The sequence below is a fragment of the Schistocerca gregaria genome, chromosome 8 (assembly GCF_023897955.1).
Source record: "Schistocerca gregaria isolate iqSchGreg1 chromosome 8, iqSchGreg1.2, whole genome shotgun sequence".
NCBI lineage: Eukaryota > Metazoa > Arthropoda > Insecta > Orthoptera > Acrididae > Schistocerca > Schistocerca gregaria.
In genome coordinates, this window is record NC_064927.1 from 491,795,605 (window position 1) to 491,814,121 (window position 18,517).

General features: G+C 43.8%; 1 protein-coding gene across 1 annotated transcript in view; it reads left to right on the forward strand.

Moving 5' to 3' along the window:
• The first annotated feature begins 247 nt into the window (after positions 1-247).
• The window catches only part of LOC126285262 (uncharacterized), a 78,035-nt gene continuing 59,765 nt past the window's right edge, over positions 248-18,517 (forward strand). Inside the window, exon 1 of the mRNA XM_049984553.1 lies at positions 248-633. Within this exon, the coding sequence (XP_049840510.1) occupies positions 248-633 (386 nt within the window). The remainder of the gene's footprint in view (positions 634-18,517) is intronic.

An 18,517-nucleotide genomic window follows, 5' to 3' on the forward strand; every position in this document is an offset into this window, starting at 1 on the left:
AAGAAAATGAACATAGTACAATGCTTTTCTTTCCATCGAAACGGCTTACGCCACGATCACCTATGTAACAGTCACGGTCACAGAACTGGATTGTCCGTGACAGAAACAAAGACGCCAGACAAATATGATTGGTTGAATAGTTCTGAAGGTGTGTCTCTCTCAATTTAGTTTTGTTTCCTCCCACACACATCTACATCTGGATGTCACACGCGACAGAACCTACGGATATAACAACGGCAACATTTTAATGAGAAGACAGTACCGCACCATACTTCCGCCGCATGGCGACACGATAAGACAGCCGCTTTGTCAGGCGTGTCGCGGTCTGCGGCCGGTGAGCCGTCGGAACGAGGGCGGACAGCGGCGAGTGTTCGACAACGCACGTCCGGCGGGAGGCGCGCGGGTCCCCAGCCTGGCAAAGGCGGCCGCCAGCCGCCCCCACAAAGGGCGCCGCCGCTGCCGTGTCGGTGCCCCCCGGCCGAGGACAGAAGACGAGGCGGGACGTCCCGTCCAGTCGCCGCTTCCAGCAGACCGGCTGGCCACACGGGGCGCGACGGCCGATCCAGCTGGAACTCCGGGGCCCAAGCCGCGCTCTGGCTACACGCGCAAGCGAGGCTACGGAAACGACTACAGGCAAACCTTGAAACACCTACATTTCAAATACACTAATGGCCATTAAAATTGCTCCACCACGAAGATGACGTGCTACAGACGCGAAATTTATCCGGCAGGAAGAAGCTGTGATATGCAAATGATTAGCTTTTCAGAGCATTCACACAAGGTTGCGCCGGCGGCGGCACCTACAACGTGCTGACATCAGGAAAGTTTCCAGCCGATTTCTCATACACAAACAGCAGTTGACCGACGTTCCCTGGTAAAACGTTGTTGTGATGCCTCGTGTAACGAGGAGAAATGCGAACCATCACCTTTCCGACTTTGATAAAGGTCGGATTGTAGCCTATCGCGATTGCGGTTTATCGTATCGCGACATTGCTGCTCCCGTTGGTCGAGATCCAATGACTGTTTGCCGAATATGGAATCGGTGGGTTCAGGAGGGTAATATGAAACGCCGTGCTGGATCCCAACGGCCTCGTATCACTAGCAGTCGAGATGACAGGCATCTTATCCGCATGGCTGTAACGGATCGTGCAGCCACGTCTCGATCTCTGAGTCAACAGACGGGGACGTTCGCAAGACAACAACCGTCTGCACGAACAGTTGGACGACGTTTGCAGCAGCACGGACTATCATCTCGGAGACCGTGGATGCGGTTACTCTTGACGCTGAATCACAGACAGGAGCGCCTGTTATGGTGTACTCGACGACGAACCTGGGTGTACGAATGGCAAAACGTCAGTTTTTCGGATGAATCCAGCTTCTGTTTACAGCATCATGATGGTCGCATCCCTGTTTGGCGACATCGCGGTGAACGCGCAGTGGAAGCGTGTACTCGTCATCGGCATACTGGCGTATCACCCAGCGCGATGGTATGGGATGCCATTGGTTACACGTCTCGGTCACCTCTCGTTCACATTGACGGCACTTTGAACAGTAGACGTTACATTTCAAATGCGTTGCCACCCGTCTCTCTAATTTTCATTCCATCCCTGAGAAACCCCACATTTCAGCACGATAATGCACGACCGCAGGTTGAGGTTCTGTACGGGCATTTCTGGATACAGAAAATGTTCGACTGCTGCCCTGCCTAGCACATTCTCCAGATCTCTCACCAATTGAAAACGTCTGGTCAATGGTGGCAGCTGGCTCGTCACAATACGCCAGTCACTACTCTTTATGAACTGTGGTATCGTCTTGAAGCTGCACGGACAGCTGTGCCTCTGCACCCCATCCAAGCTCTGTTTGGCTCAATGCCCAGGCGTATCAAGGCCGTTAATACGGCCAGAGGTGGTTGTTCTGGGTACTGATTTCTCAGGATCTATGCCCCCAAATTGCGTGATAATGTAATCACATGTCAATTCTAGAATACTATATTTTTCCAATGAATACCCGTGTATTATCTGCATTTCTTCTTGGTGTAGCAATTTTAATGGCGAGTAGTGTATGATTGAAATAAGGTAACTGACAATAGTCTGAAAACACTGTTAGAATGGGAATGGCATGTGAACGTGTATTTTATCTCGTCGCTTATGCACTTTGCCCTGTACTGAACTTTTCTAACTGCGAAGGTGTCATTTTAATTACGCTGCGAGAATGTAAACTGGCAATAACTTTAAAATAAACCAAAACTTCATGAATTTACGTAACACAAAAACTGAATCTGATACAACACTGCTGTTTTGCAATTGGCCCTGGTGATAAAACAAAACTTGGATCAGTTTGAAAATAATGGTCCCTGTGGTTAATGAATGCTATCCCTGACACAATAAAATTTCTTACCTTTATAATAGCAATGGTAACGCCCTATGCACTGCTCTCTGTTTGTAGTTTAAATTTTATAGTTATTGTGCACGTCTGTTGCTCATCACACATTTTAATTAAATCGTATATGATTGAGGCAAAAATTTCTTTAGAAAAATATTTAATAAAAAATGACATGGACCTGGGAACTTGCGTTGACTTGCGATACCTAACAATATGGTACTAACTTTAAAACTTGTATTTTGACTCTTTGAAAATTAATAATGCTCACAATTCACAAACTCAATTAACTGATTATACGTTAACAATTAGCTTCACGAAATCATTGGATCTGAGTGCTATACATTGTCTCAATCATCACTTACGAATACGCCCACTGTATTAGTAACAAAACTTTCTTTGCCTTGATCATTTCCAGCTTCTGCTGAGAATCCTTTTACAGTTAGCAAACATAATAGTATCTTGCAAATGAAAATATCATTTCGCCTGTAGCGAATAAGTATATATCCAGCACACATCAGATACAACACGTCTTTACACCTGAGAGCCCTCCATACATCTCTCGATTTAAAGTTACTCTACCACGTTACCCATTAACACCTTGAACCCGCGATCGCTGTTGAGCAGCGACGCTACTATACAATCCATACTACATTTGTAATCTCTAGTTCATATTATATTTTAGTACAAAACTTGAATTAATTTACCCTGTGTATATACCTTTCAACCTATAACGTAGCCGTATTAGAAAACAATACATACTAGCTGAATACCTGCCGTTATCATCCTACCAGTTTATCTTTTATTAAATAGGAAAATACGGCATAATTAGAAGCAGACACAAAATGGAAAGAACATACGGAATCACAGAAAATATTTACAATAAAAAGTGTGTATCAATAAATGCAAAAATAATGCATTACAACAGTAGCGAAACCAGAATGGGTTCTATGCAAGTGAATGCCTCACACTCAATTACAAATTAGACAAACTAGAAATGTTAGAGAGATGAATCATAAAAAAAAAATTAGGCCCAGTAAGATGTAAAAAAAGCGCAGAAATTGAAAAACTATGATGGAACATATAAAAATAAGGAAAAACAGAAGCAATAAGGAAAAAAGGCTGATAAGTTTTGGACCTTTATACAGGATGACTGACAATAGGCTGATGAAACAATCCTCCAGTACGTGTGTGAAAAGAAATTAACAAAAAGTGTTCTCGCACTGCGCGGACCTGCCCTGAGTCCCCAACCGAACTGGCACACTCACACGACCCGGAAAAACAACAACGACGGCGCCCCAAAGATAGGGCAACAGTTACTGCATATCGATAACAGCCGCTGCTGCCACTAGCGGGCAGGCAACGCTTGCGAAACCGCGTGGCGCTAGTCAACACGAGAAGAAGACCAGCAACCGCAACCATGCCAACTAAACGATACCGTCTGGCCTCCAACAGAGGGCGGAAACCTACAAACAGCACCAATGCGAGCCGCAGCACTGCTCACGCCTCTTCAGCGCTTAATATTCTGTGATCTGTTTTCAATCCAGACGTGGATCATTATTCTGAAGTAAGTTGGATCGAATCGCGCACCTACGAGTTAAATTCTACGTTGTCACTCGTCTGAGTGACTACATCGCTGGTGGTGTCGTTGTTTTCTGTAGCGCATCGTGCTGATCGCTCGGCCTGTTCTCGTACGAAGAAACATTTTAAGTGGTCGGAGGGTTGTGACATTCAGGTGGGTTCCAAAGACTAGCGAATGAAATGGAGTTTCTGAGCTTTCAAATAATTATATTCAGCAATATTTCACACTCTGAACTAGTGACGCAAAATACATCTGCCTTCTGCAGTTGTGCAAAAGCACACTAGCTCCATTTTTAACAACCTCCGGGCAAGACTGTCCATTTACAACTAAGCTCACACTAACATTGTCCATTTACAACTACACTCCAGCCAAGACTGAGCACAACGAAGAAGAACAGAAAAGTGAAACATAAACCAAAGAATACATGTCTTTTATAAAAACCATAGCTGATACATCTTTCAACATTTAATAAATTGAATTTATCGAATTTCAAGTAAAGAGCTTCAGAATTAATTAAGACAAGTAAGACATGAATATTTAAGTATGGAATTACTAGTTTTTATGAGCATGTATTTGAACGAAGTCATTTTTATACGGGATGTAGATACCTCCTGGTACTGTAGGATTCTTGTTGTATCATTGGCTTGACTACATTACAGCACGCATGTACCGATGTTCGATGCGCTTCCTCCTCGCTAAGCAGTATATAACATATATCGTTGTTCGCTGACGTCTATTAACATCCTTAAACGAGAGTTAAGACGGTTAAGTTATCCCTGGCTGTCGCTTTCGCCGGAAGCTGCGACAGGAGAGCGTGGCTCTTTTGTCACTCGCCTGCCGGGAATTCGTTCACCTCGCACGGCCTGATATGCGCATCTACTGAGTGCTGTGGAGCACTAACACGTCCACATCTGATTTACTTTGTTCGTTTTGTCGTTTTCAGATGGCCTCAAGAGCAGGTAACATTTATTCAGTGACAATTTTGTTAAAACTTGTGAGATTTTAACTTAATTCTCGAAGTTCTGTGATCAATCCCACGGAGAAAACGTTTGACGACGCAGCTTTCTCTGTGCTGGAGAAAGGTTTGAATTTCGCAACGGCGCCTAAGAGTTTGCCAATCGTTGGTTTTATTAGTTCTGTTGACCAGGCTGTTTATAAACTACCTTCCGAGGCTGCGAAAGAGGTTAGGAGGGAGGCTCGTCGTGTGTTGACTGGGGCCCGTCCACCCAAGTGCAACACTACAACAGCTGAGGCGGCCGCTTTACGTACACTCAGAATGGGCCCTGATATTGTTATTTTACCTGCGGAAAAGGGAAATGCCACGGTTTTGTTGAACAAGCACGATTACATTCAAAAGATGTAGTGTCTACTTTCTGATTCGGCGTATCGCGAAATCGGTGCTGACCCTACTAAGAGTGTTGAGAGAAAGACTAATAACCTCCTGAAGAAAATTTGTTTGTCACAGCAGACTATCAAGAGTCTTAATTTTTACTGTGCTGTACCACCTACGTTATATGGCCTCCCTAAGGTCCTTAAAGAGGCTGTCCCGTTGAGGCCTATTGTTTCTAATATTGGTGCTCCGACATATCGTGTAGCCAAACATCTTGCTAGGTTGTTGAGCTCACTAGTAAGTAGGTTTGAACACCACATTAAGAACTCTGCAGATTTCTTATGTCGATTGCAGGGATTGCGTTTGAATGACTGATATTTTAGTCAGTTTTGATGTGGTTTCTCTTTTTACTCGCGTTCCTCTCTCTGATTTGTTGCAGCTAATTGAGGTTAAGTTTCCTGTCGAGTAACAAGTTTGTTTCGACATGTGCTGACTTCCACTTACTTTTTATTCAATGGTCAGTACTACGAACAGACTGATGGAATTGCAATGGGAAGCCCGTTGTCGCCTATTGTGGCTAATTTGTTCATGGAGGACTTTGAGGAATGTGCATTGGAGTCAGCGTCCTTGAAACCTGCGGGTTTTTTCAGATATTTAGACGATACTTTTGTTGTTTGGCCTCATGGTAGTGAGAATTTAAACCGGTTTTTGGAACATCTGAATTCAATCCACCCGAATATTCAGTTCACTATGGAGGTGGGGAAGAATGGATGACTTCCCTTCCTTGATGTGTTGGTCAGAAGGAAGAGTGATGGTAAGTTGGGACATTCTGTTTATAGGAAGCCTACCCACACAGACTTGTATCAGCGAGCTGATAGTTGTCACCATCCAGCTCAGCGTGAAGGAGTACTTCGCACCTTGGTTCACAGGGCCCACGTTATCTCAGACCCTGAAAGTTTGGCAACTGTGCTACCACATCTCGAAGTCACCTTTCGCCAGAATGGTTATACCGAGAGGCAGATCATACGTGCGTTGCGCTATCAGCCTTCTGTGCAACGGGTGAGTGACGATAGCAACGAAGTGGCACCCAAGTCTACGGCCTTTTTGCCTCACGCAGGAAGCATCTCCAACTGGATTGGCCGTATTTTGCGGAGATATGATGTGAAATGTGTTTTTCGACCACCTTCTAAGATTAAGGCCCTGTTGGCGTCCGTAAAAGATGACCTCGGTTTGCGTAAGGCTGGTGTCTATCGTATTCCCTGCAGTTCTGACATGTCATATATTGGTCAGACAATCAGATCTGTGGAAGACCGGTGTATTGAACATAAGCGTCACACACGCTTCCAACAGCCGAGCAAATCCGCTATTGCAGAACGTTGCCTTGACACCGGCCATCCTATGGAATACAACAACACGGAGATTCTGGCTTGCACGTCAAGCTGTTGGGATAGAGTTGTTAAGGAAGCTGTTGAAATCAGACTATCAAGAAACTTTATAAACAGAGATAGTGGATTTTGTTTAAATGCTGCTCGGAATCCGGCTCTGCCTCTCATCAAAAAACAGAGGGACACAATTAGCGCTACCTCACCTGTTGATAATAGCCGCTATCGATATTTCTGATGTTGCTTATCTTTGGCTGTGTGTTGACTCTACGGTTATTCGTTCTGTGCGTGGTATCTTCCTTGTTTCTCCTCTGTGTACCGAGGTATTACATTCCCTGGCACGTTGCTTCCTCCTTGCAGTTGTGCCCTGAGAATGGCGGGGTGTGCTCCTGTCGAAATATCGCCGGTGCTCGACGACGTTACCCGGCAGCAAACCCGTAAGTTATCTGAACATTTGTTTAAACGAACAGCAAGGCATAAGCTGTAAGACTACTTGGAGAACGATCAGAGCCACATAGAGCAGAGGGTAAGTCGGCGGGCATCGAACTGAGATGGGTTGAAAGCATGTCCTGTTCCACTCTGATAACTGTGTCTAAAGCAACGCGGGCGCCTTGCGGAACTCTGCTACTCATCTTTTTGAATGTGGCGACTCACTTCCTCAAGCAGATGAAGCGGTTGGTATTGAGTCAAAGTTTCCCAGCTGACCTCAGGTCAGCTGCTGTCTGTCTAATTTTACAATTCGTTTTGGTGCATTTCTTATCCTCAGGTTTGGATAGTGCTATTTGAAAAGTTTACATTAGCGCCACCAGGATTAGCACCTGCTGCTTGTAACTTTACGGTGCAGTATTCGTTAAAATAAAGTCGTGTTGTTGGTTAAAACCGGCGACACAAACCTCAGAACTATGGTGTCCTTGTAGAGCAAAAAGTTGCAGAGTTTTTGTTCAGGGGTGGAAGTCAGCACCTCTTAGTCCCCGTACCCTCTGCTGTTGGTATAGGTACGGGGTGTAAGCCACGTAGACATGTGACTGAGATGCGTTCCTCGGCCGACGTGTCGTATACTGGTACTTCAATTATTTTCGGCAGGTTCTTCTTCCGTGCGAGGTGCTCACTGAGGGCAAGGTAGATCTCCAAATACGAAGATAGGCAGTACTTGGTGTGTTTCACACACATAACAATATACTCTGTAAGTAGGCTGTTTAGGTTTTTTATGTTGGTAACGCCACGTAGCGCTCTGTATGAAAGTCACTGACTGTGCTGTGTGCAGTCTGTGGCTGGTTCGCATTGTTAGAATATTCGCTATTGTAGTGTTGGGCAGTTGGAGGTGAGCCGCCAGCAGTGGTGTGGATGTTGGGAGTGAGATGGAGTTTTGAGAGAGGATGATCTGGACGTGTGTCCATCAGAAACAGTACATTTGTAAGACTGCATGTCATGAACTCATTTTTGAACACTATTAAGGTAAATACATTGTTTGCTCTCTATCAAAATCTTTCATTTGCTAACTACGCCTATCAGAACTTAGTGCATTCAGTAGTTTGAATCTTTTATTTAGCTGGCAGTAGTGGCGCTCGCTGTATTGCAGTAGTTAGAGTAAGGAAGATTTTTATGAGGTGATTCATGAAAGGTATAGTTTATATAATTAGTCAGGGCCATTCTTTTGTAGGGGTTATTGGAAGTCAGACTGCGTTGCGCTAAAAATATTGTCAGTTCAGTGATCAGAATAAGTAAAGAGAGAAATGTCCGAGTACGTTCAGTTTTGCTCAGGTGTTTGAAAATCAAATAACGTAAGGGGTTGACCAGCACATTAATTCATTAATTTTTCTAAGGGGACGTTTCAACTGTTGCAAACAACTTATTCGATGCTTTGCTGCCTTTAGGGAATGTATTCTCTATAACCGCATGCTGCTTCGTGATACTCACCCCTCGCACAATCGCAGGTGATCAGCTTATCACCTTACCTACTGTTCGAGAAGACAAGATGTCTCCAACACGACCAGCTGCTCGACACCCGTTGCTCTCGAAGAATTGTCATCCGTCTGCCACACAGCACGCTGTAAACGTGCAGGATGACCGGTGCCATCTGAGAATTGCATGCCAAGCCACGTTTGTTTCGTACTGTTCCTCGGATGAGTCCCCAAAGCAAACTAATCCCCGTAGTTTTTTATCACATTTTGTTCAATCCCAGTACCTTATCACCAAAGCACTGTAGGTCCTATGCCCACAGCAATCTTTTGTCTTGTTTTGACCTAAGGGTCATCCCTATGTGTTTGACACAACAGTTTACGAAAACCTGTACGGCTCCATACTGTGCCAATTACGCATTTTTTGTTGTTGTTGCTCTTATGTTGTGTAGAGCAACATAGCTTCGCCGTTTCCTGTCCATTTAGGTTCAAGCACATTGTCATCAAAAAAATTCCACATTAATAATGTTAATGTGTAAGTACTGTAACCAGTGGGATACGATAGGGCAGAGAGAACTGTAAGGGTTAGGAGTCGCACTCCTGCCTACCACTGACTCTGGAGCTGGAGACGACGTTAGCAGCTGCTCTGAGCCACGAGACGGGGTAGCAAACGGCGGGCTGCTCTCGCGTGTGATTCGTACGGCGCGGGTTAACAGCGTGCGAGTTTCTCTCCAGTCTGACAGCCGTAGACTGAAGTGGCGACAGTTTATGCCACTGCGTGATAATAATAATAATAATAATAATAATAATAATAATAATAACGTTGAAAATCGTATGTGGGGCAGTTCCGCGTCATCGTCGCCACCGACCGACCTCCCCATAAGATTACGACTTTCAATGGCGCCAGTAATGTGGGACAGTAAGACTGTAGCTTAGAGTGAGACTTAAATTATAAATCCCAAGGGCCCTTTTGAACTCGCCACCGACCGACCTCCCCATAAGATTACGACTTTCAATGGCGCAAGTAATGTGGGACAGTAAGACTGTAGCTTAGAGTGAGACTTAAATTATAAATCCCAAGGGCCCTTTTGAAAACAGTAATTTTTCTATAATACAATGTTTTGTATCAGTGTAGATTGTGTGATAGGCGTTATAACACTTTTATCCGGAATACGGTCGCGATCTTTCATGAGTTTGAAGTAGTTTGAAACTTCTAATCTTCTATTCTGCTTCATTCGTCTAAAAATAAATTTGTCAAAGTGTCAGTGGGCTGCGATGTCTATGTATTGTCGTGTTCACGGTCATTTCAATGTTAGTGTTCACAAAACATTTTATGGTATTAACAACGTTGTCAAAATTATCCAGCGAAATGATTCAGGCAACGCAAATCCAGTAATAACAGGTAATACATACGCCAGAATGCAGGACACAAAATTACTGAATCGTAGATTATGTACGTCATCGCTCATTTTTATTTTGCAGTAAAGATTGTCCAATTGCACTGGCAACCGTATTATTTCAGAATTGTCTATCTTGCTCTTCCATTCTTATTAGTCCCACTTGCATTTGTAGATGTTTTAGCTGAGATGTCTACCTTGAAAGTTCTATTCCCAATAGATTTGCTTTCAGTAACCTCCAAACTGGTCTTTGATAACATTTCGCAAAGACGATGGTGGTGGTGGAGGTGGTTAGTGTTTAACGTCCCGTCGACAACGAGGTCATTAGAGACGGAGCCCAAGCTCGGGTTATGGAAGGATTGGGAAGAAAATCGGCCGTGCCCTTTCAAAGGGCCTTGCCTGAAATGATTTAGGGAAATCACGGAAAACCTAAATCAGGATGGCTGGAAACGGGATTGAACCGTCGTCCTCTCTAATGCTAACCACTGCGCCACCTGGCTCGCAAAGACGATCAGTAACGGTATCGACACACAGTGTAGGTTCTTTGGTCTGCGGCGGAAGCAGGTTTGTCACCTCCGGTGGCTTTGGCGCGCCCTCAGACCATCAGGCAGCTGGCACTCATTCGGGTCATGGTCGCACTTGGTTCCTGGAGTCGGGTGCAGGGTAGCCGCTGGTCTGTGGCGGCAGCAGCAGTGGGCACTGTTTGTGAGAACGTTCAATTTAATCCAAGTGGTTGCTAACAGGCGAGTTGTTGCACATCAACTTACGCCCGTGACACTCGTGTCGCATGGAGATTTTTCATTAATTTCTCGTAGTGAACTTATAATGCTTTGCGAAGGCGAGCTGTTTGTTAGGCGTGAGGTGTTACGAACTTCGGACACTGTCTTTGTGTTTCTCGTGAGCTTGAACTTGGTCAGTCAGTCCAAAGCATTGTGCATTCAATATCATCACTCTTCTACAATTTATGTAATTCTATATTTTGCTGTAAGTCGTGCACCAAAATTTGAATTTGTACGGTTACTGATCCTCTAGACTTAACTCCCACGTGTATCTTGAAAGCTAAGGGGCCCCATGTCCTTTGGTTGTTGTATTTGAAATCAGTATAGGCCGTTTAACTGCATTTGCTATTACTCATGTCTGCTTTTCTATGTCTCATTTGTTGAATATTCAAACATATTTCCAAAACAGCTTTCGTCTGACGCCAGCATGTGTGCACATTTTGCACGCCACCTCCTTTTGCCCATTGACGATTCCAGACGGAGCACATCAACTAATGGGCTTTCACGTAGTAACAACTCACAGCACACTGGCACGACGCACAGCATTGCTGTGGTCGGTTCTCCGTAACGCTTCTTGTAGATGCGGTTCTTTCGAATCGCGTCATTATTTAAAAAGCGTGAAGACGTATTATCAGCAGTTAGCCGTTCCCACATCTGCGTGTAGTGATTAAAAATCGGGGTGAAGAAATTCATCGTGTTTTTCAACCACACGTTTCTCGACTCTTGTAATTTTCATATTTTCTTAAAAACGATTTTCGAAGTGGTTAATGATTAATTGCACAAACCATGCACCCCTTTATTAGATGTACCATTTTTGTGTAAGTTTGAACTACTAAATTGTCTTTTATTCCTGTGGAAATAATAAACAGCTGATCAGACACAAAATAGAAGGCTTATAAAAACCCCTTTATCATGGCTTCAACTTTCATAAAAACGCCTTCAGAAGGAAACACTGACAACCTAAACAAGTCAACAGTGAAAAACACGCGCGAGATTGTACAATAATATCTCGTTCCGAATACAAAAAAATATTCAGACTTAGTGAGTTACACGTTGTGACAGAGGTACGTTAAAATACAGCCGAGAGGCGACAGTCAAATATAAAATTTCATCTGCATAATAACTGGAACACGAACAACATCGCACTCCCTCCTAGCGCTTTGTACTGGTGATCTGTTGCCAGAAGCTTTCCTTAGCGCTAGTACTGTGTGCAAGACGCTAGTGAACTAGCTGTACATTGGTGGGGAAATACGAAATGATAGCAAACCGTGTTGTGCACGGCTTAACTATTATGGTCGTGAAATTTTATATTTGACTGTATTTTAACGTACTTGTGCTGCAACATGTAATCTAGTAAGTCTGAATAATTGTTTATACCCGTAAGGAGATATTACTGTACTTTGTGTGTATATCTTAAAAGGTTTTTCATTGTCAACTTGTTTAGGTTGTCAATATTTCCTTCTGGAGAGGTTTTTATGAAAGTTGAACCCATACTACAGGGGTTTCATTATTGTTTCCATTTTGCAATAGATTGGCTGGTTATTGTTTCTACAAGCTGATTTCAGCCCACGGTTGCTGCTTCAGCTTTGTACAATATCTTAAAATAACGTATTCTTTTTTAAAGTCAGATTGTCACGAACTTGTTTGAGTGATTAACTTTCACTAAGTGTCTAGAGATATTACTTGCATTGGTAGTCCAATCACCCAAAGTAGTACCCCAGTTGCAGTCTCTGTACTTCAACCCAACTATTTTAAGGATTTCGAACAGTTTCGAACCTTTGCTTTCAGAAGCCTGTCTTTAGATCCAGAAGTACTACGATGTTATCCTCATTTTTCTTCATCTTGCATAACTGAGCCTCGTACGAGAACTGGTACTCTGACACCTTTTCCGTGCGTGAAGACAAGCTGACTTTGGTCTGTTATATCTGCTACGCTCCCTGTTACTCTTCTGTGAATAACTCTGGCTAGCGATGCAGTCGCGCGATAACCCTCACGTGCCGGGCTCGTTGCTTTGAGGAGGCGACTGCTGACTTCTTGCCGGCGGTCTGTACTGTTGGCGTCGCTGACGAGACGTTGTAACCTCCCCACAGATAAAAAACATGTATAATAACCGCCCAACAGTAAAAAATATAATTATATGATTCACATTCAATGTAACCTTCCCATAAATAACTTCCGTAACCTACCAATAATACAATGTGACTAACCTCTCAATAAAATTGTGGCTAACTTATAACCTTTCAATAACTGACTTTGAATTTAAACTGGTAAATTTTAGACGTCAGCAGTGCTGCGTCATAGCCCTGAAATATTCAATCAGAATAAATTGAAAATTCTTACCTCAATAAGGTAGCAGCATAACCCATATATATCTGCTCCTATAAGAAATTTTTCTGACACAGCCCAGTTCAATGCTGGCCGATTTCTTTACAATAATCCGGATGACCATGGATAGGAGAAATTAGTAAATTCTTTAAATTGAGATGAATGATTGTCAAAAGTTAATTTTTATAACAAAGATTATTATTAAGAGGCTTTTTTAAAAAACATTTACATGGGACTTGATATAACAGTACTACATATACGCGGTGCTGCTTTTACCTTATACTACATCGCTCAGGCACCGTCATCGCTCCCCACGACCGTTCCAACCAACTCCAAACACCCGACTACTCGCTACTACTACTACAACTGCCACACAGTTCCTACTGCTAACAACACTGCTCTTCTCTTTGATCTGAGATTCCCTTATAGCTTACATATCGCAGGCAGCGCGTGTGAGCAATTAATCGAAATTACATCTGCTCGACTGCGCTAGCAAAAAATTCTTTAGTCATGAACCTCTTACAACGTTTACGCGCCGACAGCCGTTCGTGTTCGCCGCCTGGCTGGCTGCTCGTCATATGTCTTCCGCTGAGCCTCGCATGAAGCTCAGCTATGACTGCAGTTAGCTTTTGGCAGGCACTTTGGAGGCGAATCCCCCGTTGCACGATGCATTGCCGAATGTTATACTGAAAGATTGCTGCCGCTATTGGCCACATGGGGAATACTAGCTCTCTGTAATATTCTGGTCACTAAACCAGGGTATTGATACAGATCGAAGGAATCCGTGTCCACCTCGTACATATGAAGTCCATAACCCACCATGCGGTGTGTGTCGGAGGGTACTTTCGATACCACGACCATCTTCCTTCGTTCGCTGTTCCATTCGCGAATGGTGCGTGCGAAATACGGCTATGGGTAAATATTAGTGTGAACGCTACAATTTATCCGATTTTTCCGCTACATCTACAGGACTATTACAAATGATTGAAGCGATTTCATAAATTCACTGTAGCTCCATTCATTGACATATGGTCACGACACACTATAGGTACGTAAAGAAACTCATAAAGTTTTGTTCGGCTGAAGCCGCACTTAAGGTTTCTGCCGCCAGAGCGCTCGAGAGCGCAGTGAGACAAAATGGCGACAGGAGCCGAGAAAGCGTATGTCGCGCTTGAAATGCACTCACATCAGTCAGTCATAACAGTGCAACAACACTTCAGGACGAAGTTCAACAAAGATCCACCAACTGCTAACTCCATTCGGCGATGGTATGCGCAGTTTAAAGGTTCTGGATGCCTATGTAAGGGGAAATCAACGGGTCGGCCTGCAGTGAGCGAAGAAACGGTTGAACGCGTGGGGGCAAGTTTCACGCGTAGCGGAAGTCGACGAATAAAGCAAGCAGAGAGCTAAACGTACCACAGCCGACGGTTTGGAAAATCTTACGGAAAAGGCTCAAGCAGAAGCCTTACCGTTTACAATTGCTACAAGCCCTGACACCCGATTACAAAGTCAAACGCTTTGAATTTTCGGCGCGGTTGCAACAGCTCATGGAAGAGGATGCGTTCAGTGCGAAACTTGTTTTCAGTGATGAAGCAACATTTTTTCTTAATGGTGAAGTGAACAGACACAATGTGCGAATCTGGGCGGTAGAGAATCCTCACACATTCGTGCAGCAATTCACCAAAAGTTAACGTGTTTAGTGCAATCTCACGGCCCCTTTTTCTTCTGAGAAAAAAACGTTACAGGACACGTGTATCTGGATATGCTGGAAAATTGGCTCATGCCACAACTGGAGACCGGCAGCGCCGACTTCATCTGTCAACAGGATGGCACTCCACCGCACTTCCATCATGATGTTCGGCATTTCTTAAACAGGAGATTGGAAAACCGACGGATCGGTCGTGGTGGATATCGTGATCAGGAATTCATGTCATGGCCTCCACGCTCTCCCGACTTAACCCAATGCGATTTCTTTCTGTGGGGTTATGTGAAAGATTCAGTGTTTAAACCTCCTCTACCAAGAAACGTGCCAGAACTGCGAGCTCGCATCAACGATGCTTTCGAACTCACTGACGGGGACATGCTGCGCCGAGTGTGGGTGGAACTTGATTATCGGCTTGATGTCTGCCGAATCACTAAAGGGGCACATATCGAACATTTGTGAATGCCTAAAAAAACTTTTTGAGTGTTTTGTACGTGTGTGCAAAGCATTGTGAAAATATCTCAAATAATGAAATTATTGTAGAGCTGTGAAATCGCTTCAGTCATTTGTGATAACGCTGTACTTCTTCAGGCGCAGGTGAGGGACGGTGAGCGGTTTCGCTCGGAACGCCGGCCCCCGGAATTTTAATGTGTAGCGTCTCTCCTGCAGTGCTTTGCCGAGTATCTACGAAAGCTCTCACGATTATTAAAAGAACCCATGACGGTACGAGCCCCTCCTCTTTGGGTGTTCTTACTTTTTGTATTTATTTGGCGTTTAGCTACATCACAGAAAGTATTTGCAATTGCCTCAAATTACAAATCAGTATCAAGGCCCCGAATCTAGTCTGTTGATCCCTTAGATTTTCTAAGTATCCGTTCTTTGTGGCACACTTTCCCCCTGTCCTCCAATTGGTTTGTCTATGTGGAATTTGGATATTTTATGTATGGACAAGTACTGGAACTTCAACTTAGTGTTTATACATAAATATTTATGTTGGTTTAAATCGCTTTGTTCCACCTGTTAGTAATTTACTGACTGAGATTTTAGTTTTTGATTTGCATAATGTGTCACATGAGTGTGTCTGGCATATTTTACAGTGGTATCGACATGACAATGAATGTTACAAGTGTACATGTAACACGACCCATTAATCACCTACAAGTATGAGCTCTAAATGAGAGAACACTCCTTAAAACTGTAACCACTACTCCCATTTCACATTAAGTTGTACAGTTCTCCTTCATATAGCACATGTAGGCTCGAATAGCTATAAGGCACTTATTGTGATATTGTAACACCCCACCCGTCACTTAGCTCGTTTTGGCCGTGTGTTCACCCCAACTAATTGACTAACAGATCAACAGAGAGTGCAAACTGCCGCAATATCGGTTAACGCAAAAAAAGTAACATGGCCCTGTGACTCCTGATTGAACTGCGGTGGCAGTGTTGACATTAATTTATTCAGAATTGATCACTTTTAATTAAAAAGGGGTACACATTGATGTTTTATTCAGCTATTGAACATAGATGCAAATGTGGAACATAAAACTAATTAAGAAAGTGACTTTGGATTTCAACTACTTGATTGAAAACAAATGCAGTCGATTAGCACAAATTTATTTTAGCTCAAGACCTTCAGTCATGACATTACAAGACTCTCCCATCAGGCAGTGGTAATAAATTGAGTTTGCGTGGAGTAAAGCGCGATACTCAAAAGTAATTCCTATCGACTGACCCAGTCGTAATGCGAAGTGCGAGAAGAATACTACAGTACACGGCCCATGAAACCCTCGTGGAAACTTTGCCGATGTGATCCAACAAATTAATCAGTGGCCGGAGCGGGCGCAATATCACCGAATACAGCGTGGAGGAGCGACGTCGTTGTGTGGACGCCGGCCAACCTCATGGTGCTGCAAGGCTGCGCTCGTCTATTCACTCCTAGCTATCTTCCTCAGTACATAGCTGAACCAACACTTCCTATCTCCAAGCTCAATTGTTCCCTTTGCTAAGTCCTAAACTGCAGAGATGCTCACTCTTTCTCAGGCAAGCTGAGTGAAGAACGCCACGTCTGCACTCTAGGCAAACTGGGAACGGAAGACCCTTATGGAGACTTCTCACAGTCTGGTCTTCGCCTCGGTTTCCCCTGCAGCAAAATCACTTACGCCAATTGCAGCGCAAGTCGCGTTAATTATGAGTTGCTTCCCAGTGCCGACCAATGCCTGCTCTGGGAAGTGAACAAATTCCCACAAAATTTCCCTTCCTCTCAACTTCTGCTATTTCGCTCCTCCAGGGCCACCCATCAAGGTTAGCGTCAGCACAAACACCAGTTTTTCCGGAATTTTGACTCCCAGGAGAGTACTTCAAATTTCTTGGTCCTATCTTCCCATCGGAGGCTGGCGTATTTCATGCTGTCGCTCTTCACCTGATTTACTGCAGACTGCGGACTGTGAATTCACTGTGAAGTTGCTATAGTCACGAACACACATATTTTGACCTCTGTTGACCACTCCACCATAGCTTTGCGTGGCTTTCTCGCTTGTTTCACAGAAAACAAGACGACAGACAAGTGTAATGTTCTTCGTCTGTTTCCCAGTACACCAGCATGGAGTCGGGGTCAACCACCCACTCACTGTCACTCATCTTAAGGCGGCTGGAGGCCGTGCTGCCTTACGGCTTTCTCAAAGCTTGAGCTGCCCTAAGCTGCCTATTGTCACTTCCCTTAGCCGCTCCCCCGGCGGCCATGGTCAATTCTGAGTACTTCCCTGGGGTAAACTAGCCTCCAGTAAATCGATGTGTTTCCACTAAGTTTTCATGTCGTGTGAATAACTTTAAAACCATCACCCGACATTAATTATTCCAATACGTCCATACTATACCCTCTACAAGATGCATTGTGCCTTGTCAGTCAGTTTTGTTCAGCCCTACTGTTCGCTCGACGTGAGTTAGGTGATTTTTAATGACTTCATGTAAGGGGCATAGTTCTTGCCATCTTACAATATAACTGTACCGACGTGATTTAAGGTAACTAAAAAGAAAAATCGCCTAGTATATTTATAATCTGGTACTGGTTCTAATGTACCATATGACATGTTTGTTACTTCAGTATTGTTTTGTTTTATAGTCTGAGGGCACACCTCATTAAAACGTCTGACTTAATCTTTTATAGTCTGGACTTTCGTACTATAATTTCTAATATTAAATGTGGTATGACATGTTGTTGTTGTTGTGGTCTTCAGTCCTGAGACTGGTTTGATACAGCTCTCCATGCTACTCTCCCAGTACTGCAACCTACATCCTCCTTAATCTGCTTAGTGTATTCATGTATTCATCTCTTAGTCTCCCTCTGCGATTTTTACCCTCCACGCTGCCCTCCAATACTAAATTGGTGATCCCTTGATGCCTCAGAACATGTCCTACCAACCGATCCCTTCTTCTTGCCAAGTTGTGCCACAAACTCCTCTTCTCCCCAATTCTATTGAATACCTCCTCATTAGTTATGTGATTTACCCATACAATCTTCAGCATTCTTCTGAAGGAACCACATTTCCCAAAATTCTATTCTCTTCTTGTCCAAACTATTTATCGTCCACGTTTCACTTCCATACATGGCTACACTCCATACAAATACTTTCAGAAACGACTTCCTGACACTTAAATCTATACTCGATGTTAACAAATTTCTCTTCTTCAGAAACGCTTTCCTTGCCATTGCCAGTCTACATTTTATATCCTCTCTACTTCGA